The sequence below is a fragment of the Bos grunniens genome, chromosome 16, assembly GCF_055505025.1.
Source record: "Bos grunniens cultivar Pamir isolate PY7600 chromosome 16, Bosgru_T2T1.0, whole genome shotgun sequence".
NCBI classification, from domain to species: domain Eukaryota; kingdom Metazoa; phylum Chordata; class Mammalia; order Artiodactyla; family Bovidae; genus Bos; species Bos grunniens.
The window spans coordinates 53520605-53542791 of NC_141180.1; the positions used below are offsets into that span (position 1 = coordinate 53520605).

Here is a 22187-nt window from a genome sequence, read left to right on the forward strand (position 1 = left end):
AGCGTCTTATTGAAGAAGAAAAGTCATTTGGGGTTTTCTTTTAAATGGATTTGAGATCTTTACTGCTATATTCCTTGGCATCTCTGAGTATGACTAACATTTCCTGTCAACTTTTCTATCTGCATCATTTGGCTTGCTTAAGCACCACAAGCAGCAAATACGATAGATGAAACCCTAACCCTCCAAGCAGTGGTCTTTAATTAGGTTTAAGGTTTATAAGAAATTCTAAACTTAATGTTAGTAAAAACTTTTGTCTGGCAGAAAGCTGCTAAATGAGTGATTATCACTTTCAAGTTAAAAGTAAAGTAACAGAGTAAAGGAACATTAAAAGTATTAAACATGTATCAGAAAAAAACTAAATGTGAAAGGGCTTCACCATAAGCTGGAAATGGTTTGTCTTTTGTGGGGAAGAAAGTGTTGATAGTAGTGCTTCATAGTGAAATGCATCAGGATGAGATGTTACCAACACACAAAGACCTTCAAGATTAACCTTCAGTTGTAGGCATCCCTTTATTGCCACCTGGAAAGAGTGAGTCCATCAAGCTCGTGCTTGTCCACTTTACTCATAAGAAACCCAGTACTTTGCACGCCAACCTCTAGTCCAGTTGCTGATTGACTCCTCTTACCTTTGATAAGCCAAAATCTGACACTTTGTAGCTTCGACCCAGTGGCTCCAGTTCTGCTTTTGGTCTACTTAGTCCTTCTTTCACATTGTGGGTTTTGAATAATTCCTTCATTTAACTGGTTTTTCTGCCATCTTTTTTAAACTTGTTGCATGAAACCCCCCAATACCCATTAGAGAAGTCAGGCTTATTTAAAAGCAAATTTAGAATATTTGAAATAGTTCTAAATTTTCACAGAAGTAAAATTCTAGGTGAATGTTTTGAGGACAGAATAAGTTTTCTCCAACATTGATGCCTTGGTCACCAATGATCTTTTCTAATTTGAGATTATTTGTTCAAAGAGTTTTATTAAGATGTGAAATTGAGCAATAGAGTCACATTTCATCTGTTGTGACCCTATTAAATAAAGATATTTTGAGTCATTTTAAAGCTTTATAAAAATTATTTTCAAAGGGCATAGTAGAATGGTTTCTACTGTTCTGTTTAGGCACAAACATTTTCTGAAACCTCCATCAACTTTTTTCCCCTGACTGCTGCTTTCTGTCATGTCAGAGGATGAAGTTTTTGCTGCTGCAGCAGAAGTACCTGGAATACCTGGAGGATGGCAAGGTCCTGGAGGCACTTCAAGTTCTACGCTGTGAATTGACGCCACTGAAATACAATACAGAGCGCATTCATGTTCTTAGTGGGTAAGGAAGCTCAGTTCTAGACTTCAGGTTGAGGAAGAAGCTATTTTTTTTAGGTTACCATTCCAGAGTTGCATTTCTTTTAACATTTTCCCAAGATCTGAGTATTGCTAAATTCTTGGGTAATACTTGTTGGGTAGTTTCACTTATGTGTGTTCAAACTATTTTTGTCATCCTAGGAAGTTTTCCATATTAGAATAGAGGTATTTAAGTGAATGAAAAGGAGAAATATGTATCTACAGTGAAATACCATTTCACGATCTTCTGTAAAAGTCCTATGGCATAATGTTCTATAGATAAAATAAGCAGTGACGTTTTCTAGTGTTGTTGCATACATTTTTTTTAAAACATATACTTGTCATGTACCAGGTCCTTGCTAAGCATTTTATATACATAGTCTCATTTTATCCTCACATCAGTGCCCAAAACCTTGGTTCTGGACCTCCCTCTGTTCTGTCTACACACACTTCGTAGGTGATCTCCTACGCCATGGCTTCACATACCATCTATATGCCAGTAGCTCATAAAATTACCCTCATCTGAACTCCCAATGTATATATCGAATAGCCTGCTTGATAGTGTCCATGTGTAATAGGTATCGCAAAGTTACGTGTTCAGAATAAAAATTCTTGATTCCCGTGATCCCTCCACCTACCCCCACAAACCTGTTCTTCCTCTAGTTCTCCTCATCTCAGTAAATGGTAATATCTTCTACCCACTTCTTCCAACAAAAAACTTAAACTTCATCCTTGGATTTTAATCTTTTAACTGTATTGTTCGTATAAGGAAATAGCTCATAGAAGGCAGGTATCAAATTTGACATGTTTTTTTCTCTTATTTCAGTGTCCTTTGAGTTATATACTATGTGACCCCCATAAACAGACACGCATTTGAAACGTTAAAGTATAATGTATATTTTCAAAAGGAAGCAGAAGTAATCATGGATAACTTGGAAATTTTTTTAAAGAAAACAGTTTTTCATAAAATTGTTAATAAATTTTCCTCCAAAAAAGTTATTTTAGAAACCAAATTTTTGTAGTGTCCAACTTCTTTCATAGGGTTTTTTGAGTCTAATTACTTACACTATTAAAAAATAAATTCTCATCAGCTAAGGCATGTGTGCATGCTAAATCGCTTCAGTCATGTTTGACTCGTTGCGACCCTATGGACTATAGCTCGCCAGGCTCTTCTGTCCATGGGGATTCTCTAGGCAATAATACTGGAGTGGGTTGCCATACTCGGCTCCAGGGGATCTTCCCCACCCAGGAATCGAACCCACATCAAGTCCCCTGCATTGGCAGGCAGGTTCTTTACCACTAGCGCCACCTGGGAAGCTCCAGTCAAGGCATATTATATAGCAAATAGCAGGAGAACAAGTAGTCCTGCTATTGGGTAAGAGGCTATTAAATTCTTTAACTGCTAAATGCAATTTGCCAAATGCAGTATGCAGTTTAAGAAAAGAAGGTGATGATACGTGTCATGTAAACTGATATATTTCTGTATACCAGATAGTAGACCAAGTACTTCATGTATTCCATCTTATTTAATTCTCACTACTTCTCTTCTTAATATCCTTTTTACAAATAAGAACAGACTGGTCTGAGACCAGAGTATGAGGCACAATAGGAGGAGAGTTACTTGCCAGGTCTAATCTCCATGTTTGATTAATGCCTTCACTTCTTTTACTTGTAAAGCCAGTTCTTCTGAGAAGAGGCAGAACCAGGTTAGAGTCACACTTCCAGCAGGGGGCCCTCATGTATTCTCCAGAATCCATGAATTTAGCACTTATACCTCCTTTGGCATATATAGTGAGTAATAAAATAGTACCCAAATGTTCTTCTTTGGGATCCCATAACTTTGATAAGATCACACAAGGATGATTATCCAGTTATACCATTTCTTGAGTGGCATTTATGATAAACTCTTGAAGATATGTTGTTTTTGTTTATTTAACTTAGTATGAATATCTTTGAAAGTTTTTTGTTGGGGGTTTTTTGTTTTGTTTTGTCTTAACTATTGAGGAGCAATTAAGTTAGCATAGTGATTAAGAGCAAGTTCTACAGCTACAATGCGTGGATTTATTTTCCTACTTTGCCTCTCCTAAGCCAGTTCCTTAAGCTTTCTGTGCCTTAGTTTCCTCATTTATAAAAATAGAATAATAGTGTTTACTTCATAGAGGATCGTTATGAACATAAAATGAACCAATATATGTTGAGTGCTTAGTGAAGAATAGATCCTGGCACACCATAAGAGCTACATATGTATAATGATATGTAATAGTAAACCTAAGGATGGTGGTGGTTGTTTAGTCACTAAGTCGTGTCCGACTCTTGTGAGCCCATGGAGTATAGCCCACCAGGCCCCTCTGTCCATGGAATTCTCCAGGCAAGAATACTGGAGTGGGTTGCCATTTCCTGCTCCAGGGGATCTTCCCAACCCAGGAATTGAACCCAGGTCTCCTTCATTGCAGTCAAATTCTTTACCAGCTGAGCTATGAGGAAAGTACCAAATCTAAGGATACATTCTATTATTGATAGCAAATGATAATGTCTGTTATGCTGTAACTCTTAATTCAGGTGCCAGATTGTATTAATGAATTGGGTCCACTGTAGAAATTTCTTCTTGATATATATTTCTTATAAGAACTAGATCTCCGGAGTATAATCAGTATTTATCAATTATGTTTAATCCAAAGAAAAGGGTTTGATATTTGGTGCTCTCTTTGTCATATTTTTTAGGTATCTGATGTGTAGCCATGCAGAAGACCTACGTGCAAAAGCAGAATGGGAAGGCAAAGGAACAGCTTCCCGATCCAAACTGCTGGACAAACTTCAGAGTAAGCATCTTCATTTTTGATGTTTCTGTATGTTCTCTTAGAAAGGATACTATGAATCCGTTAGGAAGACTTATATCTAGACATACTCTTATCAAGTGGTTATATAGGAGGCATGAGCGGGGAGATCCATTAGGACGCCCTTTAAACCAGAGGCTTCAAAATCCACCCTGGAGTCAAAGAATCTAAACCTCAGGAGTCAGTGAGTAGGATGCTGGTCCCAGAGCATGTCTCCTTCCATTTCTTTTATGTAGTGATGCTCCCCTTAAGATTTTGTTTGGGGGAGAAGTACTGTGGTTAGAGAAAAAACATGGAAACCACAGCTTTAAGCCACAAGTGTTTTAGATAGAAGCAGACCTCATTGTGCTTCACAGATACTACATTTTTTTATAGATTGAAGGTTTGTGGCAACATTGAGTTGTCAAATTATGGTTAGCAGTTTTAGTAATAAAGTTTTTTAATTAAAGCTTGTACAGTTTTTTAGACATAATGCTGTTGCACACTTAATACACTACAGTGTAGTATAACCACAACTTTTATATGCCCTGGGAAACCAAAAAAGTTTCTGTAGCTCACTTTATCGTGATGTGTGCTTTATTTCAGTGATCTAGAACCGAACCCTCAGTACCTCTGAGGTGTACCTATTTTTATGTTGATTTCAAGCGTAAAGCACCAATTTCCTTTGGTAAATTGTTTTACCCTCCGTCTAGATATTTTTATATAACTTCCAAGTTACAGTAGACATTTCCTTTTTGCCACACCTTTATAATAAAAGACTGTCTTTCCCTCTTTAGTTAAACCATATCCTATGTTTTCATACTGAAGTGAGAGTGGAGATACTTCAGAATCAGAAAACCATGTTGTGGAGGGCTAAGGCATTAAAGGATTGAAATAAATTGGTATCGATAATAAAAACACCAGTTATTCCCTGCATTTTCACAGTGCCTTGGCATTAGACACAATTTGATGAAAACTGGAACTTGATTTCTTCCTACATTTTGGTTTGCTCCTTGTCAGTAGAGATTTTTCTTACACTTTTAGTGATGCTTCATCTACCTATGGGACACAAATATCTTTAGATTTTATTTTCATCATCACTACCTTTTCATTTTCTATCGAATTCTTGTTTTTGTTAGGTTTTTGTTGTTGTTTTAGGAAATTCACTTGCAAATTAAAACTCTCCTACCCAAATATATTCATTCTAGTGACAGCATAGCTGTAGTTGCTGACAAATACTCATAAAGCTTACATGTTACATCATTTCACCCAGAACTGCTCTATTTAAAGGTCAGGACATCACTCAGGTAGGGGCAAGTGCAAGAGAAGATGAGTTGAATGTCCTAAATAAAAGTGAACTGTTCTGTTTTGGTTTTTAATTTTAATTTTTGTTTCTCTTTTTAAAAATATCTTCTATTAAAGCCTATTTACCACCATCAGTGATGCTTCCCCCACGGCGTTTACAGACTCTTCTGCGGCAAGCGGTGGAACTCCAAAGGGATCGGTGCCTCTATCACAACACCAAACTTGATAGTAATCTAGACTCTGTGTCTCTGCTTATAGATCATGTTTGTAGTAGGTAAGAGGAAAATATTTTCTATTTTAAAGTGGGCTAACATTTTACAAGCTCACTTATGAAATGTATTAAAATGTTAGGATTTTGTTTTAGACTTTTATCCTGTCACCATAAAGCAATTCATGTTTGCTTTAGCATTTACAAATACAGCTAGAACCACTGAAGTTGATGCGAGAAATTTGTGTATGTTTGTATAGGAAATTACTCCTTGAGAACTGAAGCTGGTTAGCCTGTTTGTTCCTTTACTTGTCTGTGGGTTTGGTTGGTCATTTCTGTATCTGGCCGCTTTTTTTTTTTTTTTTTTAAGAAATTATAAGTGATCCTGTGTGAGAATGCCAGTGATCCAAGCCTGTGTTGTCTTTGGATGCCATAGACCACTTAGTTATTCCCCTCCCCAATCCCCACCCCCACCCCCCCACATGCCCCAGCCCCATCCACCCCCTCCCAGACATTATGACTACTTTAACTGTGGCCCAAATTATTTTCTGCTCATGAAGATCATGGAAGTACTTTTCATAATGGAAGCTCTGCTTTTTAGTTGAAGCTAACCTTTTGACTAGAAATACTTACAATAACAGGTATTAATTTTCTGGTTTGGGTTTTGTTGTCATAACCAATGCATCTGCATAGTTTAACTTACAAGAATTCAGGCTTCACTTTTGATGTTAGAAGTATTTTGAGTATAAAAATCCCTACCATTTTAATAATTATCTCCAAAATTTCAACAGAGCTTTCATTTTTAAGATACTGAAAAACAAAATGTGAAATCTTTCAAACTCCAGAAGAAAATTATTTGGGTCTGGTGAACCAAACATGACAGCTGCAATGCATATGCTCTATTTCTTTTGTCAAAGATCCTTGGAGAACTATTGAAAATAACATGAATAGGAAGAATAAGAGTGTATATGTGTGAGCGCTTCAAGAAAATGAGGAATTTCTGATAACCATAAAACATATATATGTGTGCCCATATACGCTATGATTTAAGATAATCTTTATTTGCGCATAAACCACTTTCACGTATAGTTGAATTCTCACTTCACCCTCCCCCATTGAAATTTAAAAAATAGTAATAATTGAACTATTGTAAAGTATTGGATAATTACTTGGTGCACTTAAAGAAAGTGATTAGAGATCCTTTTCATTTATCCCTTATTACTCCTTAACATTGCTTTTTTATTTGCTTATGAGAATTTTTAAGTCTTTTCATTTAAGTTGAACAGAGGTAGGAGGAGAAAATAGATTAAAAGATTATATGGTTTTGTATTTTATAGCTCCTTTGAAAATTTGAGATCAGTGTGAAAATTAAGGCAGTTGTGAACCCAGGTTTTTTTTTGGTTTGTGAATTTATTGCTGGTGGTATACATTGAAAGGTATAATATATGGTAGACTTCATGATTCAAGAGGTATCAGTAAGTTTAGAGCTTGCCTTCCTGTTTGGAAACAGATGTATGAGAACATGACCTCCATTTTTCTTAAGTTCTTTCATTTCTATGTCAGTATCTGTGAGAGTAAATGATGGACAATATTTATTTACTCTGACTTTTCCCAACCCTCAGATCAGGGATCAGGCTCCTCCAAACCTGCATAGAAAGCACCCTATTTACATAGGAATGAAAGAGTTCTTGCTCCTCAGAAATAACCTTTGATGATTGGAGGTCTTCCTAGTTACGACTCCCCCCCGCCCCGCTACCCCAGTCCCCGTCCCCCTCCACAGTACCTCCACTTTAAAGCCAGCTTCTTAAAGTAGTTACCTACTATACATTTCACAGTATCTTCCTTACCACTTCTTCACTCTTCACATTTCTGTAGTAATAGGATTTATGCAGTCAGCACAACACCAGAATTTCTTTCCTCCTCATCTGCACTGAAGAGATTTTATTAGATTATATATATTATTTATATTTTTTGCAATTAGTGCATATATATATTTTTCATTAAATTTGATCAGTAAAGGATGGGATTTTTTTTTTTTTAATCTGTAGAAGTTTTTTTCTTTTTTTGTGGTTTTTTCCCCCCACCAACAATCAGTGGAAGGATGTTTCCACAGATAGCTTTTTATTTTTATAAGTATTAGTTTTTAGTAAAGGTTCATAAAATATTTATAGAATGTTAAGATTTATAAAATGTTAAGGTGTTTAGCTTAATTAAAATGCTACTTTTTTCAGTTTGAAGGAAGGCCCTTATATTTTTAACAAATTTTACATTTATTTGAAATCAAAGATAGACTATCATTTTACTACCCTAAAGTTAGCCTTTTAATAAACTAAGGGCTTAATTACTAGTCTTTTTAGAAGATTACTTAAGTAATAATAAAATAGTGACTATTTGAGTGCCACTCTGGTGTTCCCATACAAGGGGGGCTTTCCTGGTGGCTTAGTGATGAAGAATCCACCTGCCAGTGCAGGAGATGGAAGTTCAATCCCTGGGTCAGGAAGATCTCCTGCAGAAAAAAATGGCAACCTATGCCAGTATTCTTGCTTGGGAAATCCCATGGACAGAAGAGCCTGGCAGGCTACAATCCATGGGGTCATAAGAGAGTCAGACAGGAGTTAGCAACATAAAACAACATTTTTAAAAATAGACTTAAGAGTTTACCCATTAATGTTTAAGTAACTTTTACAATACAGATCTGTATTGTCCCAACAGTAGCCACTGATTACATGTAACCATTTAAATTTAAATGAAAACTAATTCAAGTTAAATGAAAAAATCTAAGTTCTGCAAGTATGCTAGCCACTTTCAAGTGCTCAGTAAACACACAGAGCTAGGGTATCAGATTGCACAGTGCAGGTATATAAGGTTGGAATTATCACAGGACGCTCTATTGAATGGTCCTGATAAACTGGAAAAGGATAGAATGGTTTTTAAAAGTGAATACTTAATGAGAATAGTCAGTCTTAGCTTTTTCCTCTTTAACTTAAAGGTAATCATAGAATTCTTTGTCTTTAATATATAATAACTGCAACTTTATAAAGTACTAGCTAAACATCAGAGCCAGTCTAAATGCTTTACATTCATTGTCTCATCCTTTTTATTTCATCCTTATATAAGGAATTCTATAAAGTACTCTTGTCTTTAGGTTATGGTTGGATATATTGAGATTTAGAGAGATTAGGCTTCTCAGAATCACAGCTGGTAAGTAGCCAGGATATGAACCTGAGTCTCTCAGATTCTACTGCCCCCATTCTTAAGACTTTACTTTTGACCACTACGGCCTCTACCATATATTGCACTTCTCTTGTGCTGTCCCCAAAGTAATACTAGCAGTCCACTTTTGAATGGCTGTTGCATTCCAGGAATTTTAGATGTATTTCTCATCCTTACAGGAACCCTAAGAACCTTGGTAGATTCATCTCGTTTTATAGATGAGAGAGCTGAGACTCAGGAGTTAAATGGTTTGGCAAAGATACTAAAGCTTGTAACCCCAAATTCTCTACAGTGCCTATTCTGTTTGTCACACCAAGTTGCTTTTATATCAGTGAACATGTACATTATTTCTTCTAGAACAACCTGATCCCAGCCACTTGACACAGACAAACATGAAGACCTGGTTAATTGTTATTTATATGAATTGACTTAATCCGAGCAAAAAATGTTTCATCTTTTTTTTTTTAACATTTTTCATTATTATTACTCTTAATCGATTTTAAGAGTAATTATTTGTGGATTTATTTGTTTTAGGAGGCAGTTCCCATGTTATACTCAGCAGATACTTACGGAGCATTGTAATGAAGTATGGTTCTGTAAATTCTCTAACGATGGCACTAAATTAGCAACAGGATCAAAAGATACGACAGTTATCATATGGCAAGTTGATCCGGTATGTACTCTAAATATGAATGTTTAGATTACAAAAAAAGGTAATTTTTCATCTAATTAAGTACATAATTTTAAAGTATTCGTATATAAATAGCATTCTTTTCCAAGAGCATTTTTTGTCATCTTTGTCATGTCTTACCTCTTTCTGTGTTGTTTAAATAATACATAGAGATTAATATGATCAGAATTGTTGAGTGTTACATGCTAGGATTGTGCTTAGTCTGTGTATATTTTGTAATTTCATCCTTTGATTAACTCTCTTGAGATACTAATATCTCCTGTTTTCAGATGAGGAAACCAAGGTAAAAGTTGAACACCTAGGCTCTCACAGCTTGTAAATGGCAGAGTTAGACTTAAATCCAGGGATATTTTTACTCTGGACCTACTGCTCTTCAATATCTCTGCCAATCAGCTATCTTTGTTAGTATTTGATTTACAGATTAATGCAGTAACCATTCTGACACACGTTAGAAAAGACTCATTTACCATTTTGCCTTCCCAAACCCTTCATTATCTTCTGTAATTTGTGGAACTTCTGTTAAACATTCCCCCACACACACATTTCTTTCCCCCCAGTGATACATATGAAAAGTATTGTATTCTGGATTTAAAATTTTCAGTGCAGTTCAGTCGCTCAGTCGTATCCAAGTCTTTGTGACCCCATGAACTGCAGCACGCCAGGCCTCCCTGTCCATCATCAACTCCCGGAGTTTGGATTTCACCCAAACCCATGTCCATCGAGTCGGTGATGCTATCCAACCAGATCATCCTCTGTCATCCCTTTCTCCTCCTGCCCTCAATCTTTCCCAGCATCAAGGTCTTTTCAAATGAGTCAGCTCTTTGTATCAGGTGGCCAAAGTATTGGACTTTCAGCTTCAACATCAGTCCTTCCAGTGAACACCCAGGATTGATCTCATTTAGGATGGACTAGTTGGATCTCCTTGCAGTCCAAGGGACTCTCAAGGGTCTTCTCCAAAACCACAGTTCAGAAGCATCAATTCTTCAGTGCTCAGCTTTCTTTATAGTCCAACTCTCACATCCACACGTGACCACTGGAAAAACCATAGCCTTGACTAGACGGACTTTTGTTGGCAATGTGATGTCTCTGCTTTTTAATATGCTGTCTAGGTTGGTCATAACTTTCCTTAAAATCACCATCTGCAGTGATTTTGGAGCCCAGAAAAATAAAGTCAGCCACTGTTTCCCCAACTATTTGCCATGAAGTGATGGGACTGGATGCCATGATCTTAGTTTTCTGAATGTTGAGCTTTAAGCCAACTTTTACACACTCCTCTTTCACTTTCATCAAGAGGCTCTTTAGTTCTTCTTCACTTTCTGCCAAAAGGGTGGTGTCATCTGCATATCTGTCTGAGGTTATTGATATTTCTCCCGGCAATCTTGATTCCAGCTTGTGCTTCCTCCAGCCCAGCGTTTCTCATGATGTACTCTGCATAGAAGTTAAATAAACAGGGTGACAATATACAGCCTTGACATACTTCTTTTCCTATTTGGAACCAGTCTGTTGTTCGATGTCCAGTTCTAACTGTTGCTTCCTGACCTGCATACAGGTTTCTCAAGGGCAGGTCGGGTGGTCTGGTATTCCCATCTCTTTCAGAATTTTTCACAGTTTATTGTGATCCACACAGTCAAAGGCTTTGGCATAGTCAATAAAGCATAAGTAGATGTTTTTCTGGAACTCTCTTGCTTTTTCGATGATCCAACAGATGTTGGCAATTTGATGTCTGGTTCCCCTGCCTTTTCTAAAACCAGCTTGAACATCTTAAAGTTCACAGTTCATGTATTGCTGAATCCTGGCTTGGAGAATTTTAAGCATTACTTTACTAGCATGTGAGATGAGTGCAATTGTGTGGTAGTTTGAGCATTCTTTGGCATTAAGTTCCCTCAAAAATCAAAATTGTCTTTCTTTATAACCAGGTAACCTACAGATTTGTAGAGAGGAGTATTTCCATTTCTTTCAGCCAAGCAATTAAGGAAGTACATGACTCCAAATAGGTTAAGATGTATTTGGTTTAGGAGTCATTCACCTAAAATCAGAAAGTATAAATAATCTTATTGAGAAAGGGGGCCATGGAAGGAAATATTTTAAAAAGAGTAGAGTCCGTTTGAGAGCATACATCAGTTCTTGTGTACCTGCAATATGCTATGAATGAAGAAAGATGAACAAGATCTACTCTGCCTTAAAGCAGGCATTTTTTTCCTTTTATTGTACCATGTATTCCTCTGGCAGTCTGAACCCTATGGAACCCCTCCTCAGAATAATGTTTTTAAACGCATAATCCAAAGCACTTAGGAAGCCCAAGTATATATCATAAAGGTAAACCCAATTATACTGAAATATAATTATCAAAACAGTACAAAAACAGATACAGTATAGTAATATGCCACTTTTTTATAAGCTTAGTAACAGATTCTAGTAGCAGATCCGATAACTTCAAGAATTTTGAAGTAGTGACAAGCATAAAATTTTGAGATATCCAAAGCTATAATATGTGAAAATAGTTGAAATTTCCATTATTAATAGTCACCTAATACCACCCAATGCTGCCTTGTTAATTGCCTGTATTCAGGATTGAAGGAAATATGAATATCAGTGTGTGGTTAGTGAAAATAAAGAAGTGCATTTTCAAGTATAAGAACTGCTATTTAGTAAGCGAATAGGATGAGTAAGGCAAAGCATGGGAAATGTGACTAGAAAAAGAGGTTGGGATCCATCATAACCTTATCATTGGAAGGACTGATGTTGAAGCTGAAACTCCAATATTTTGGCCACCTGATGCGAAGAGCTGACTCATTTGAAAAGACCCTAATGTTGGGAAAGATTGAAGGCAGGAGGAGAAGGGGATGACAAAGGATGAGATGGTTAGATGGCATCACCGACTCGATGGACATGAGTTTTGGTAAACTCCGGGAGTTGGTGATGGACAGGGAGGCCTGGCGTGCTGCGGGTCATGGAGTCAGAAAGAGTCAGACATGACTGAGTGACTGAACTGAACTATTATAAGAAGTATTTTCATTCAGTAGTTATTTATAACATGTCCGAAAAGAAAGCAACCATATCAAAACTTCTTTATTATATATTTTCTTCTAGCAGCAGTGTATGAGTCCCTTTTGTTTAGTAAGTATTTATTGAGCACCTGCTGTGTGCTTGACCTTTTGATAGAAGTCAGACTGGGCTCCTGATATACATGTAATTATTCTTTAGTGAATGCTACAGGAACTCAAAAAAGAGATCCTACTGGAATTGGAAAGCAAGGAAAAGTATGAGAGTGAGATGAAGGAGAAGTAAATTAGGCAAAACGTTACAGCTGGCCCTCAGGTGAGAGAGAACGTGACTGGGCAGTTTGGGTGAAGACTGTAGAGTAGGAGATGAGGTTCATGAAGTCAGTAGCACCCAGATCAAGGAGGATCTTCTATACTTTGCTAAAGAGTTCAGGCTTTTATGCCAGTGTTTCCCAAAGTGTTTTTACGAGAATACTGGTTATGTAAAATGTTAACAGTGGTTCCATGTAAAGGGCTTTTGTGTCCAGATTAGCTTGGGAAATGCAGAATCAGTGCTTACATTTAAATCTGAGATACAGTGGGTTTTAGAGTTTGATATCATGATATTTTTCTATGTCAAATACTATTTGAAAAACTTGTTAAGAAAATCAGTTCTGTTTTTGAATGTGTATTTTTAGTGGATAGAAAGAATATAGAGAGAGAACCTTAATATTTGAAGATGTTATCCAGTGGTTAGTTTCCTTTAACAGGTTTTTTTTACCTTTTTTCCCAATAAAGAACTTTACCCATTCCCCTCCTCAGAATCCAAGCAGAATTAAGTGGATTGCATGAATGTGATAAGACCATTTGGAATAGGTTACTCTTTATAAAGGCATTGTACTTCTGAAGATACAATATTAGTATTCTCATTTGTTTTCAACTTTTCCTTTCACGGCTATTTTTTAATTGCATGAAACTATTAGTTTTTTAGTTAAATATTTCTGTAGTAGCTTGTCATTAGTTTAGAAGCACATCTTTGTGTAAATTTAAAACACCACTATGAATGAAAATTTGTTCCTAGAAGATACTGGGCTAGTCCAAAAGACTTGACATGCTTATTAAATTATGCAAGCTACTTTGACCTAATGATACTATGATCTAATAGCCCAGGCCTATTATCATCTTCCCAAAGAAGAATCAGAAGTAATGGCATTGTAAACTATTGAATTTTCAAAACAAATTCCCAATCTAGTTTTATCAGACTAGTTCCAGACCCATTTCTAACTGCTATAGGTCATCAGCATTGGAATTAGCCAAAACTGGTCCCCATTAGTCTAGTCTTCCCAAATTCTGCTTCCTTCACACCATTTACGTTCATCCTTATTCCCTAAAACAGAAATTTAGAGATAGTCTTTGAACATTTTTTGTCTCATTCTGTCATGTCAGTTTTATGTTCCACAACCTATTTCAGTCCTGACCATGTTAGTTTAAGGCCCATTTCTTGTCTTAACTACGTGACTGTTGTGCTGGCTCATTAGGAGTGTCCTTATTCTGCATCTCTCTCTGTTCTGATTCTTCTTCCACCCTGTTAATCAGTTCTCTTCCTAAAGCCAAGTATGTTATATATTCCCAAGCTTAAAAATCGTTCTTCACTTACAGGATAAAAATTTAACCCTTTAGTCTAAAATAAAGATGTCAATTTTCCAGTCTTTCATTTGCCACTCATGTTTGCAGTTTATATATTTCATCCTATATAGCTTTAGAGTCACGCACCTCAGGTTCAAATCCCTGGTAATACTATCAATAAAGGCAAGTTGTTTCTAACCTTTCTCAGTCTTCATGTCCTTTCCTATAATATGGGGGAGGAAAATAATTCTTAACCTTTTAGATTTATGAGGTTTAAATGAGATTGATTGTGAATAGTGCTAATACTGATTAGCACTAAATAAGTGGTAGCTCTCCTGGTGGGAGTGTAAAATGGTTTAAACACTTACGAAACAGTTTGGCAGCTCCTCACATTGTTAAGCGCAGAATTGGCATATGACCAGCAATTCTACTCCCACACATACACCCAAGAGAAATAAAGACATGGGTCTGCACAAAAACTCTTACATAGTTGTAGCAGCATTATTCATAATAGCCAAAAAGTGGAAACAATCCAGATGTTGCTTAATATGGTATAGGCATAAAATGGAATACTATTCAACAATTAAAAGGAATAAAATACTGATATATTCCACAACAGGGATGAACTGGGAAAACATTATGCTAAGTGAAAGAAGCCAGTTACAAAAAACTGGACATGTTGTATAATTTCATTTATAGGAAATGTCCATAACAGACAAATACATGGAGAAAGTAGCAGTTGCCAGTGCTGGAGAAAGGGAGAATAGGGGATAACTGCCACTTAGTATGGAGATTCTTTTTGGGGTGATGAAAATGTTCTCAGTAATGGTTGCACAATCTCTGAATATACTAAAAGCCACTGAATCAAATACTTTAAAAGGGATGAATTTTATGCTAAGATACATCTCATTAAAACTTTTTAAGAGGAGGGGGTAGCTTTTATTATACTTGTTTTAAGTTTCCTTGAAAGTCTCGTAAGTACAAAGTCTGTGTCATCTTTATTTCCATCTAGCATTCAGTGCCCTTGTGTGTAGTTGATGCTTAACGGATGTTGCAGCATGAATGAGTCTTCATGAAGCAAGTTAGAGGTTCTCTTAGGGGCAGGGAATTGGCAAAATCTGTGAAAATGTCCTCATATTAAACTATATTATCAAAGTGCATCTCTGTAGCTATTTAAGTTCTTACGCCCAAAAAACAGTGACTTTAGAAATGAGAGTTAACTAAGTTGTGTATTTTCCCTCCTAGGATACACACCTGCTAAAACTGCTTAAAACATTAGAAGGACATGCTTACGGCGTTTCTTATATTGCATGGAGTCCTGACGACAACTATCTTGTTGCTTGTGGCCCAGATGACTGCTCTGAGCTTTGGCTTTGGAATGTACAAGTGAGCAAATTTTATCCTTGGTTTAGTCTTTATAATCATACTGCACATCTTCATTATAACTTTATTCATGATCTGTAGAACCAAATCATTCAACCTAAATTCCCATGATATATTTCTTATAAAAGATAATTAATTCATCAAATGGAACCCAGGTGTCCAGATTTATAAATTTAAATATTTTGTTGAGCATAATAGCATTTTTGAAAGAATGATCAGTAGGTATTTTTAGGGATGTGGTACTTTATAGTGTGTAATATGTTCTATTTTACTGTGATACTTTGTACCTCAGTAAAGATTTCACAGTTGTTTTGAGGTTCCACAGTTCTATATAAAACTTACTTTTCAAGTGTGGAAACATGGACATGACACCACATTTTCCATTCCAGTGGCAATTGCACCATTTCCTTACCTATATTTAATGTTACAGTCTCGTTTAGTAGATTTAAATGATGTTTACAGTACTTACTATCAAGAGTTTTATTGTAGTTTCTAAATGAACTTAACACTTTATCTAGGGTTCCATTTTAGAAGAACTCAGCACTGAGTTCACCCTGTCATCTATTGGCTCTATTAAGTTCTTCCATAAGCTGACTGGTTAAATGATTTTTTTTTTTAACTTCTTGGCAGGGGTATAGTTCAGGCTACAGTTTGGGTGTAAAAGTATAAGCTGATGGGATATGGTTTTGAGTTTGGGGACCCATGTGTAAGTTGATTTTTATCAAGAGTAAAGATAAAAGCTCCATAGAAATGACTCAATAAGACAGTATAGAAGACAGATAAATACTAAAATGTACCTGTGCCATAAATCTAATTCTACAGTAAGATTTATATTTCACCCCAGTTTTTTATTAAGAAAATTTTGAAATACTGAGAAAGGTTGAAATATGAATATAGTGATGACCTGTATCCGTGCCACCGTAGATTCAGCAGATGTTATTAACATTTTGTTACATTTTGTGTGTATATACCCACATGCATACAAACATACATATTTATATATCCATACCTAAAACATCTGGAAGTAAATTAAGATAATATTTTACCACTATTTAAACATGTATTTCCTTAACAGTAATATTCTCCTACATACTCAAATGCCATTATCTTACCTATAATTCTCTAATATTTGTTTCATAATTTAAAAATCCCCAGTTGTTCTCAAAATCAGACTAGTGTTGAATCAGTGTTGTATTTGTGATTGGGCTCAAGGTGGCCAAGCACAGAGTAGATCACATGGCTTCTCAAACAAGCTTAAGATGAATCTGACCTAAAAGACAATTTCTGCCCCCTCAAAGAGAGGAGGCGGAAATTGTCTTTTATATGGTCATAGTCCCACAACAGACAGTCAGCCTGTGTAGTCTTCTTTAAATTCAATTTTGAATTTCTGGACAGTTAGACTGTTATAGCTTAACTGTTTTACTGTGTCTTATGTTACAGACTTGTTCTAAAAGGGTGGTCCTTTTAAGTCAGTTTTCAAAATTGCTCCTTTGAGATTTTATGTAGATTACTAATTACAGGTTTCCCCTGCTATCTGAAAGTAATTATTCCTGTGAAATTTTTCATAAGCTAAAATGGCATAAAGAAGCAGTTACCTTAGGACACATCTTACTAAAGGATGCACAAAATAAATCAAGATAAAGCACAGGTGCTCACATAGCTCAACGCCATGGCAGCTTGATGCCGAGATGCTGAGTGTAGTTCCTGGGAAGGAGCCCTCTCACTCTTCAGAGTGTATGCTGCCTCTGTAACAACTCCCTGCGAAACACTGTTTTCACTTTCCACAGACATTTTTCGTAAAAGCAAAAATCCTCTTCAGATGTCTTTTGCTTGGCAAAAACAAGTGCTAATGTAGATCTTTGTAAAAGCCAAGTGGTACAAAGCAAACTTTAAAAATTCTGGGGATACCTGTAATGTCCTCATACTCAAACAGTCCTGAGCATAACAGAGGAAAAGACCATTTCTGCCTTCAGAACTTACTGTAAATAGAAAATGCTGAAGATTCAGCTGTTGCATATGTATTTGTGTTTCTAAATTTTTTTTTTACCCATTTATATTGCACAATCTCAAAAGACCGTGACTTGAGAATAGTTAACAATATGGGGGAAGGGTTTAAGATTGCTGAATTTTTTTTTCTTTTTCAGTGTAAGGAAGACATTCTGGTTTTTGTGCCCTCTTTGCTTTTATTACTTGGCCCCATTTCATGATCATGCACCCTTTTTTTTTTTCTTTTTTTTTTTTTAATTTGATTACCCATTTCTCACAGGAAAATTATGCCCATGTACTTTTTATTATCCCAAGGGCAGCTCTTATCTCTCAGATCCTGTTTCTAATCCATGAACAAAATGGAATCAAGACTAGATTAAATGGTATGTGTCTACCTTCTAAGTTGAATAACTTAGAAAAAATAACAGGAGGATATCTGAGGGTTGTAACCAACTAAATAGTCTTACTTAGTTGGAAATGCTTTAAAATGACTATGCTAAACAGTACCAATGTCCTTCACTCTTTTCTGTTACTTTTAATTGAAATAAAGTTGTATATCAGAAAAATAATTTTTATTTTCCCATTCTCCCTTCTACATTTTGAGCATATTGGATATGAAATTAATGTAATTTAGACTGCCTACACTCTTGGCCTAGAGTAAGGGCATAGTTTTTCTGCCTATTAATCATGTTCTTAAGGAGTTGCTAATTGCATGAACTACAATTTTAGAATAAAATAAAGAACTGTGAACTAAGGAGAAGTGAGAACTCAGAAGCAATAGGTATGTTGTGCTGGGCTTTTCATCATTGTACTTGGGGAAAATTACTTGTTTTAATTTATGCATGTAATTGATTTAAGACAAGAGTTCTGTTTGAAGTTTATCTCATAGCTATTCTTTGAATCACCTATGCCAGGCTTTGTTTGACTCCTGAGTTTTTTTCAAGTATTTAATTTCTCTTCTGAATGCTATAGTCTTGTTCTATAAGGCCAATTTAAACAGTTTACTTTACTAATTAGGAATGTTAAACTAACCAGATATCCCAGTTACTATCCTTTTTCTGTTTTTTCTTTATACGTTCCCTTTAGAGGAATATCTTGAAGATCTCATCCACAGTTTTATTTCCTTGTAGACGGGAGAGCTAAGGACAAAAATGAGCCAATCTCATGAAGACAGTTTAACAAGTGTGGCTTGGAATCCAGATGGGAAACGCTTTGTGACTGGAGGTCAGCGTGGGCAGTTCTATCAGTGTGTGAGTATTTAGTGCCCTATTTCAGATGCCTACAAATTTACTTAAAAGCAAATTCAGTTTTGTAAAAATAAAGAATTCACTTGACTTGATAACTTTTATAAAATATATGAAAACCCACTTGACTGTCTAAGATAAACACTGTCCAATAGAACTTTGTGTGGAATCTTTTTCTTTTTTAAAAACACATTTCAAGTGCTTATACAAAGTATAGGCTTTGAATTTAGTGAAACATTAAAAAAAAGATTGTCCTACTAAACATTTTGTTCTTATAAATAAATAAGTTTCTTATGTATAGGGACAAAAAGTTTTAGTATTTAATTCTTTGGTGGGGAGGTCTTTGGCCCTTTGGATTTTTTGTATCTCTCTCGGCTTCCCTCCCCTCACCTGCCCCCCTCCCCGAAAAATGCTGTATTTCATGAGGAGACTGACTTTTAAATATTTGAGGAATAAAAGTGATGATGAATGTTGCCAGGAAACTTTCCAGTCTTTATTTGAGGTGTCTTCTGATCATTACCTGCCCTATTAATCTTGGAGTGTTGGGATAATAAAAGTAAGTAATAGGTAAAACATCTTATGACAAAGTAGATGATGATACAAATGCCATGTCATTACTCTCTATTATCTAGATTTCATGTCTCATATCACTGCCTACCATGGTTCCAGTAGATCCTTCTAGATTTATTTATTTAAGACTAAAGTTAAATATCATAACCCCATCAAATCATTCAGTGTGGGTCATTTATCATAAAAACTTTTATGTCGCCATTACAAATTAGCAGTTTCATTAAGCTGACTGCAAGACTCATGGAATCTAGTGTGCTATTATCTCAGCATGGTTGTAAGTCATTTAATTTTTCCTCAGTTGTCCCAATACAGTTTATTGATACACCCCTGATTTTCTTTTAAGTGGTCAGTACCATTATAATATACTAATTTAAGCATTTTATGTCTGGACTTTCTCTCCATGGGCTAATGCTGTACTTTCATTGATTGATTGATATAATTGACATATATTGTTACATTAGTTTCAGATGTATGACATAATACGATCCAGTATTTGTATGCATTACAGAATGAGTTCCACAATAAATCTTGTTAACAAACATCACCATACATAGTTACAAAATTTTTTTCTTATGATGAGGATTTTTAAGATTTACTTTATTAGCAACTTTCACATATGCAATACAATATTATTAACTATAGTCACCATTTTGGCATTTAAGCCATTAGTTCTTAATTCCCTGGATTCAAGGTGGCCTTGTGTGTTTCTGCTGACTTTGCCGTCCCTTACAGTGCTTAAGCCTTCAGGGTACATGACTTGGTAGTTCCCTAACCTGTAAAAATAGGATTGGCACTCAGAGCTTTGAATGTTCAGGAAGATAATGATCCTAAGAGCTTTGCTCAGTAGAGCATGTTACAAACTTCATGACTTTTTTTAAAACATCATAACAGATTCCTTAGTTCTGTACAGCTATAATTCATGTTAGTTATCTTTTTCCATATCACAACTTCTGAATATTATAGTACAAATCCCAGTATAGTGTATTTTAAAGGGATGTTTAAATTATTTTCCAAAAGTTGTGAGCCCTTGAAACTTAAGGAGTCTTTTCTTTCTTTGTATTTATTGTATTTATTTATGCTTGATAGAAGGGAAGATAGATTTGCTAAGATTCTCCCCCTCCTCTTAGGTATTGTAATGAAATTTGACTTATATAAATTTTGATAATTGAAAACACTTAAGGAACAACTAGGTTGCGATCAGTCTCAGGAAAAGATAGATATTACAAAAAGATATATTAAGAGATTCTTTTGGGGGGAAAAAAAAAGATTCTTTTGGTTCTTTGTTTGCTTTCTGAGTGCTGTTCTGTAATGAAGTTAATAGTAATTTTCTCCTCAGGATTTAGATGGTAATCTCCTTGACTCTTGGGAAGGAGTGAGAGTGCAATGTCTTTGGTGCTTGAGTGACGGGAAGACTGTTCTGGCATCAGATACACACCAGCGAATTCGGGGATATAACTTCGAGGACCTTACAGATAGAAACATGTAAATATACTTTATATCCATTAAACAACAGTTATCTGATTTGTATTAAAAGTGTAGTAGAACTTGCTTCTTCAAAAGAAGAGTTGTTATTTTTATTATGTTTTTGGTTTGATTGGTAATTTGGGTGGATAGTCTAGTGGTGCTTAGTAATTATTAACTCAGATTCTTTTTCTTGATTGAAATATAGTATGTAATAGTGATTACAGACTTATGTGTTGTATTTAAATAATTTGAATGTCTTGATTCTTCGTATGTTGGTTTTGACAAATTGTTTTTTGGTTACAGAGTACAAGAAGATCATCCCATTATGTCTTTTACTATTTCAAAGAATGGCCGATTAGCTTTGTTAAATGTAGCAACTCAGGTAAGTTTATTAACATAATTCTCAGGAAAATTTAGCTTAGTTAAAATTTGTGGGTTTTAGTATATATAAACAAATATTTTTATGAATTCTTAAATTTTAATTTGTGTGTTTGATCCATAAGTTTATAGAGTCAGTTGGAAATTTTTCAGGACATTGGCATTTTGCATAAACAGAAAATGGAAATGTTCATCAGGCAAATACATAGTCACAGATTACTCTTTAAAATTCTTTTATGTTAAGAATAAATACCTATATTCTCCTTTGCTTACAGGGAGTTCATTTATGGGACTTGCAAGACAGAGTTTTAGTAAGAAAGTATCAAGGTGTTACACAAGGGTTTTATACAATTCATTCATGTTTTGGAGGCCATAATGAAGACTTCATCGCAAGTGGCAGTGAAGGTAAATTGTGTCTCTGTTGATTCACAGATATATATAGATGGACTGAAAGTTCTATAATTCTCTGAATTTGTAAAGGTAGTTACGTCTCCAAACAAATTCAAGATGTTAAATCAGAAATCGTGTGAGTCATTTATCCAGTACACTGTTGATTCCCCTTTTCCTGAACTGATTTGAGTCCCTCCCTACTGCCACAGATCCACAGTGCCTGTTGTGGCTGTGTGGAAGTGTGTTTGGTGCATGTGTCAAATCAAGATTCAGTTAAATCATTACTCTTTTGTAGGTATTTTTCTTTTCGTGAGATTTAACGGTTTTCAGATGTTAATAGTATCTTAAAAATCAAGGTTAATTATGTTTTACTTGATCTTGGACAAAATTGACTGTAATTAGATCTTCAGTGGTTCTTTAATGACCGAAGAAAATAATTTAGATTTTCTTTGAGACCATGGGATTCTTATCATCTCAGAAAAGCTCAAATTATGGAATTAACTACTACCTTTTTTAATGACTTACTCTGGTCTAATAACATCAGTATATCAGGCAGGCACGTGCCTCAAGTAGTCTAATTTAAAACATTGTTTAAAATATGCGAGCACA

At 35.4% G+C, this 22187-nt stretch overlaps 1 protein-coding gene across 3 annotated transcripts in view; it reads left to right on the top strand.

Moving 5' to 3' along the window:
* Positions 1-22187, top strand: part of WDR26 (WD repeat domain 26) — a 37676-nt gene that overhangs the window by 7552 nt on the left and 7937 nt on the right. For 2 of the 3 annotated variants that reach the window (XM_086345150.1, XM_086345151.1), the window contains exons 4-12: positions 1176-1312; positions 4048-4145; positions 5562-5718; positions 9400-9538; positions 15409-15549; positions 18663-18782; positions 20683-20828; positions 21114-21192; positions 21464-21593. In XM_086345150.1, coding sequence (XP_086201276.1) covers positions 1176-1312; positions 4048-4145; positions 5562-5718; positions 9400-9538; positions 15409-15549; positions 18663-18782; positions 20683-20828; positions 21114-21192; positions 21464-21593 — 1147 coding nt within the window. Of the gene's footprint in view, positions 1-1110; positions 1313-4047; positions 4146-5561; positions 5719-9399; positions 9539-15408; positions 15550-18662; positions 18783-20682; positions 20829-21113; positions 21193-21463; positions 21594-22187 lie in introns of all 3 variants that reach the window. The other variant, XM_086345152.1, reaches the window with a different exon arrangement.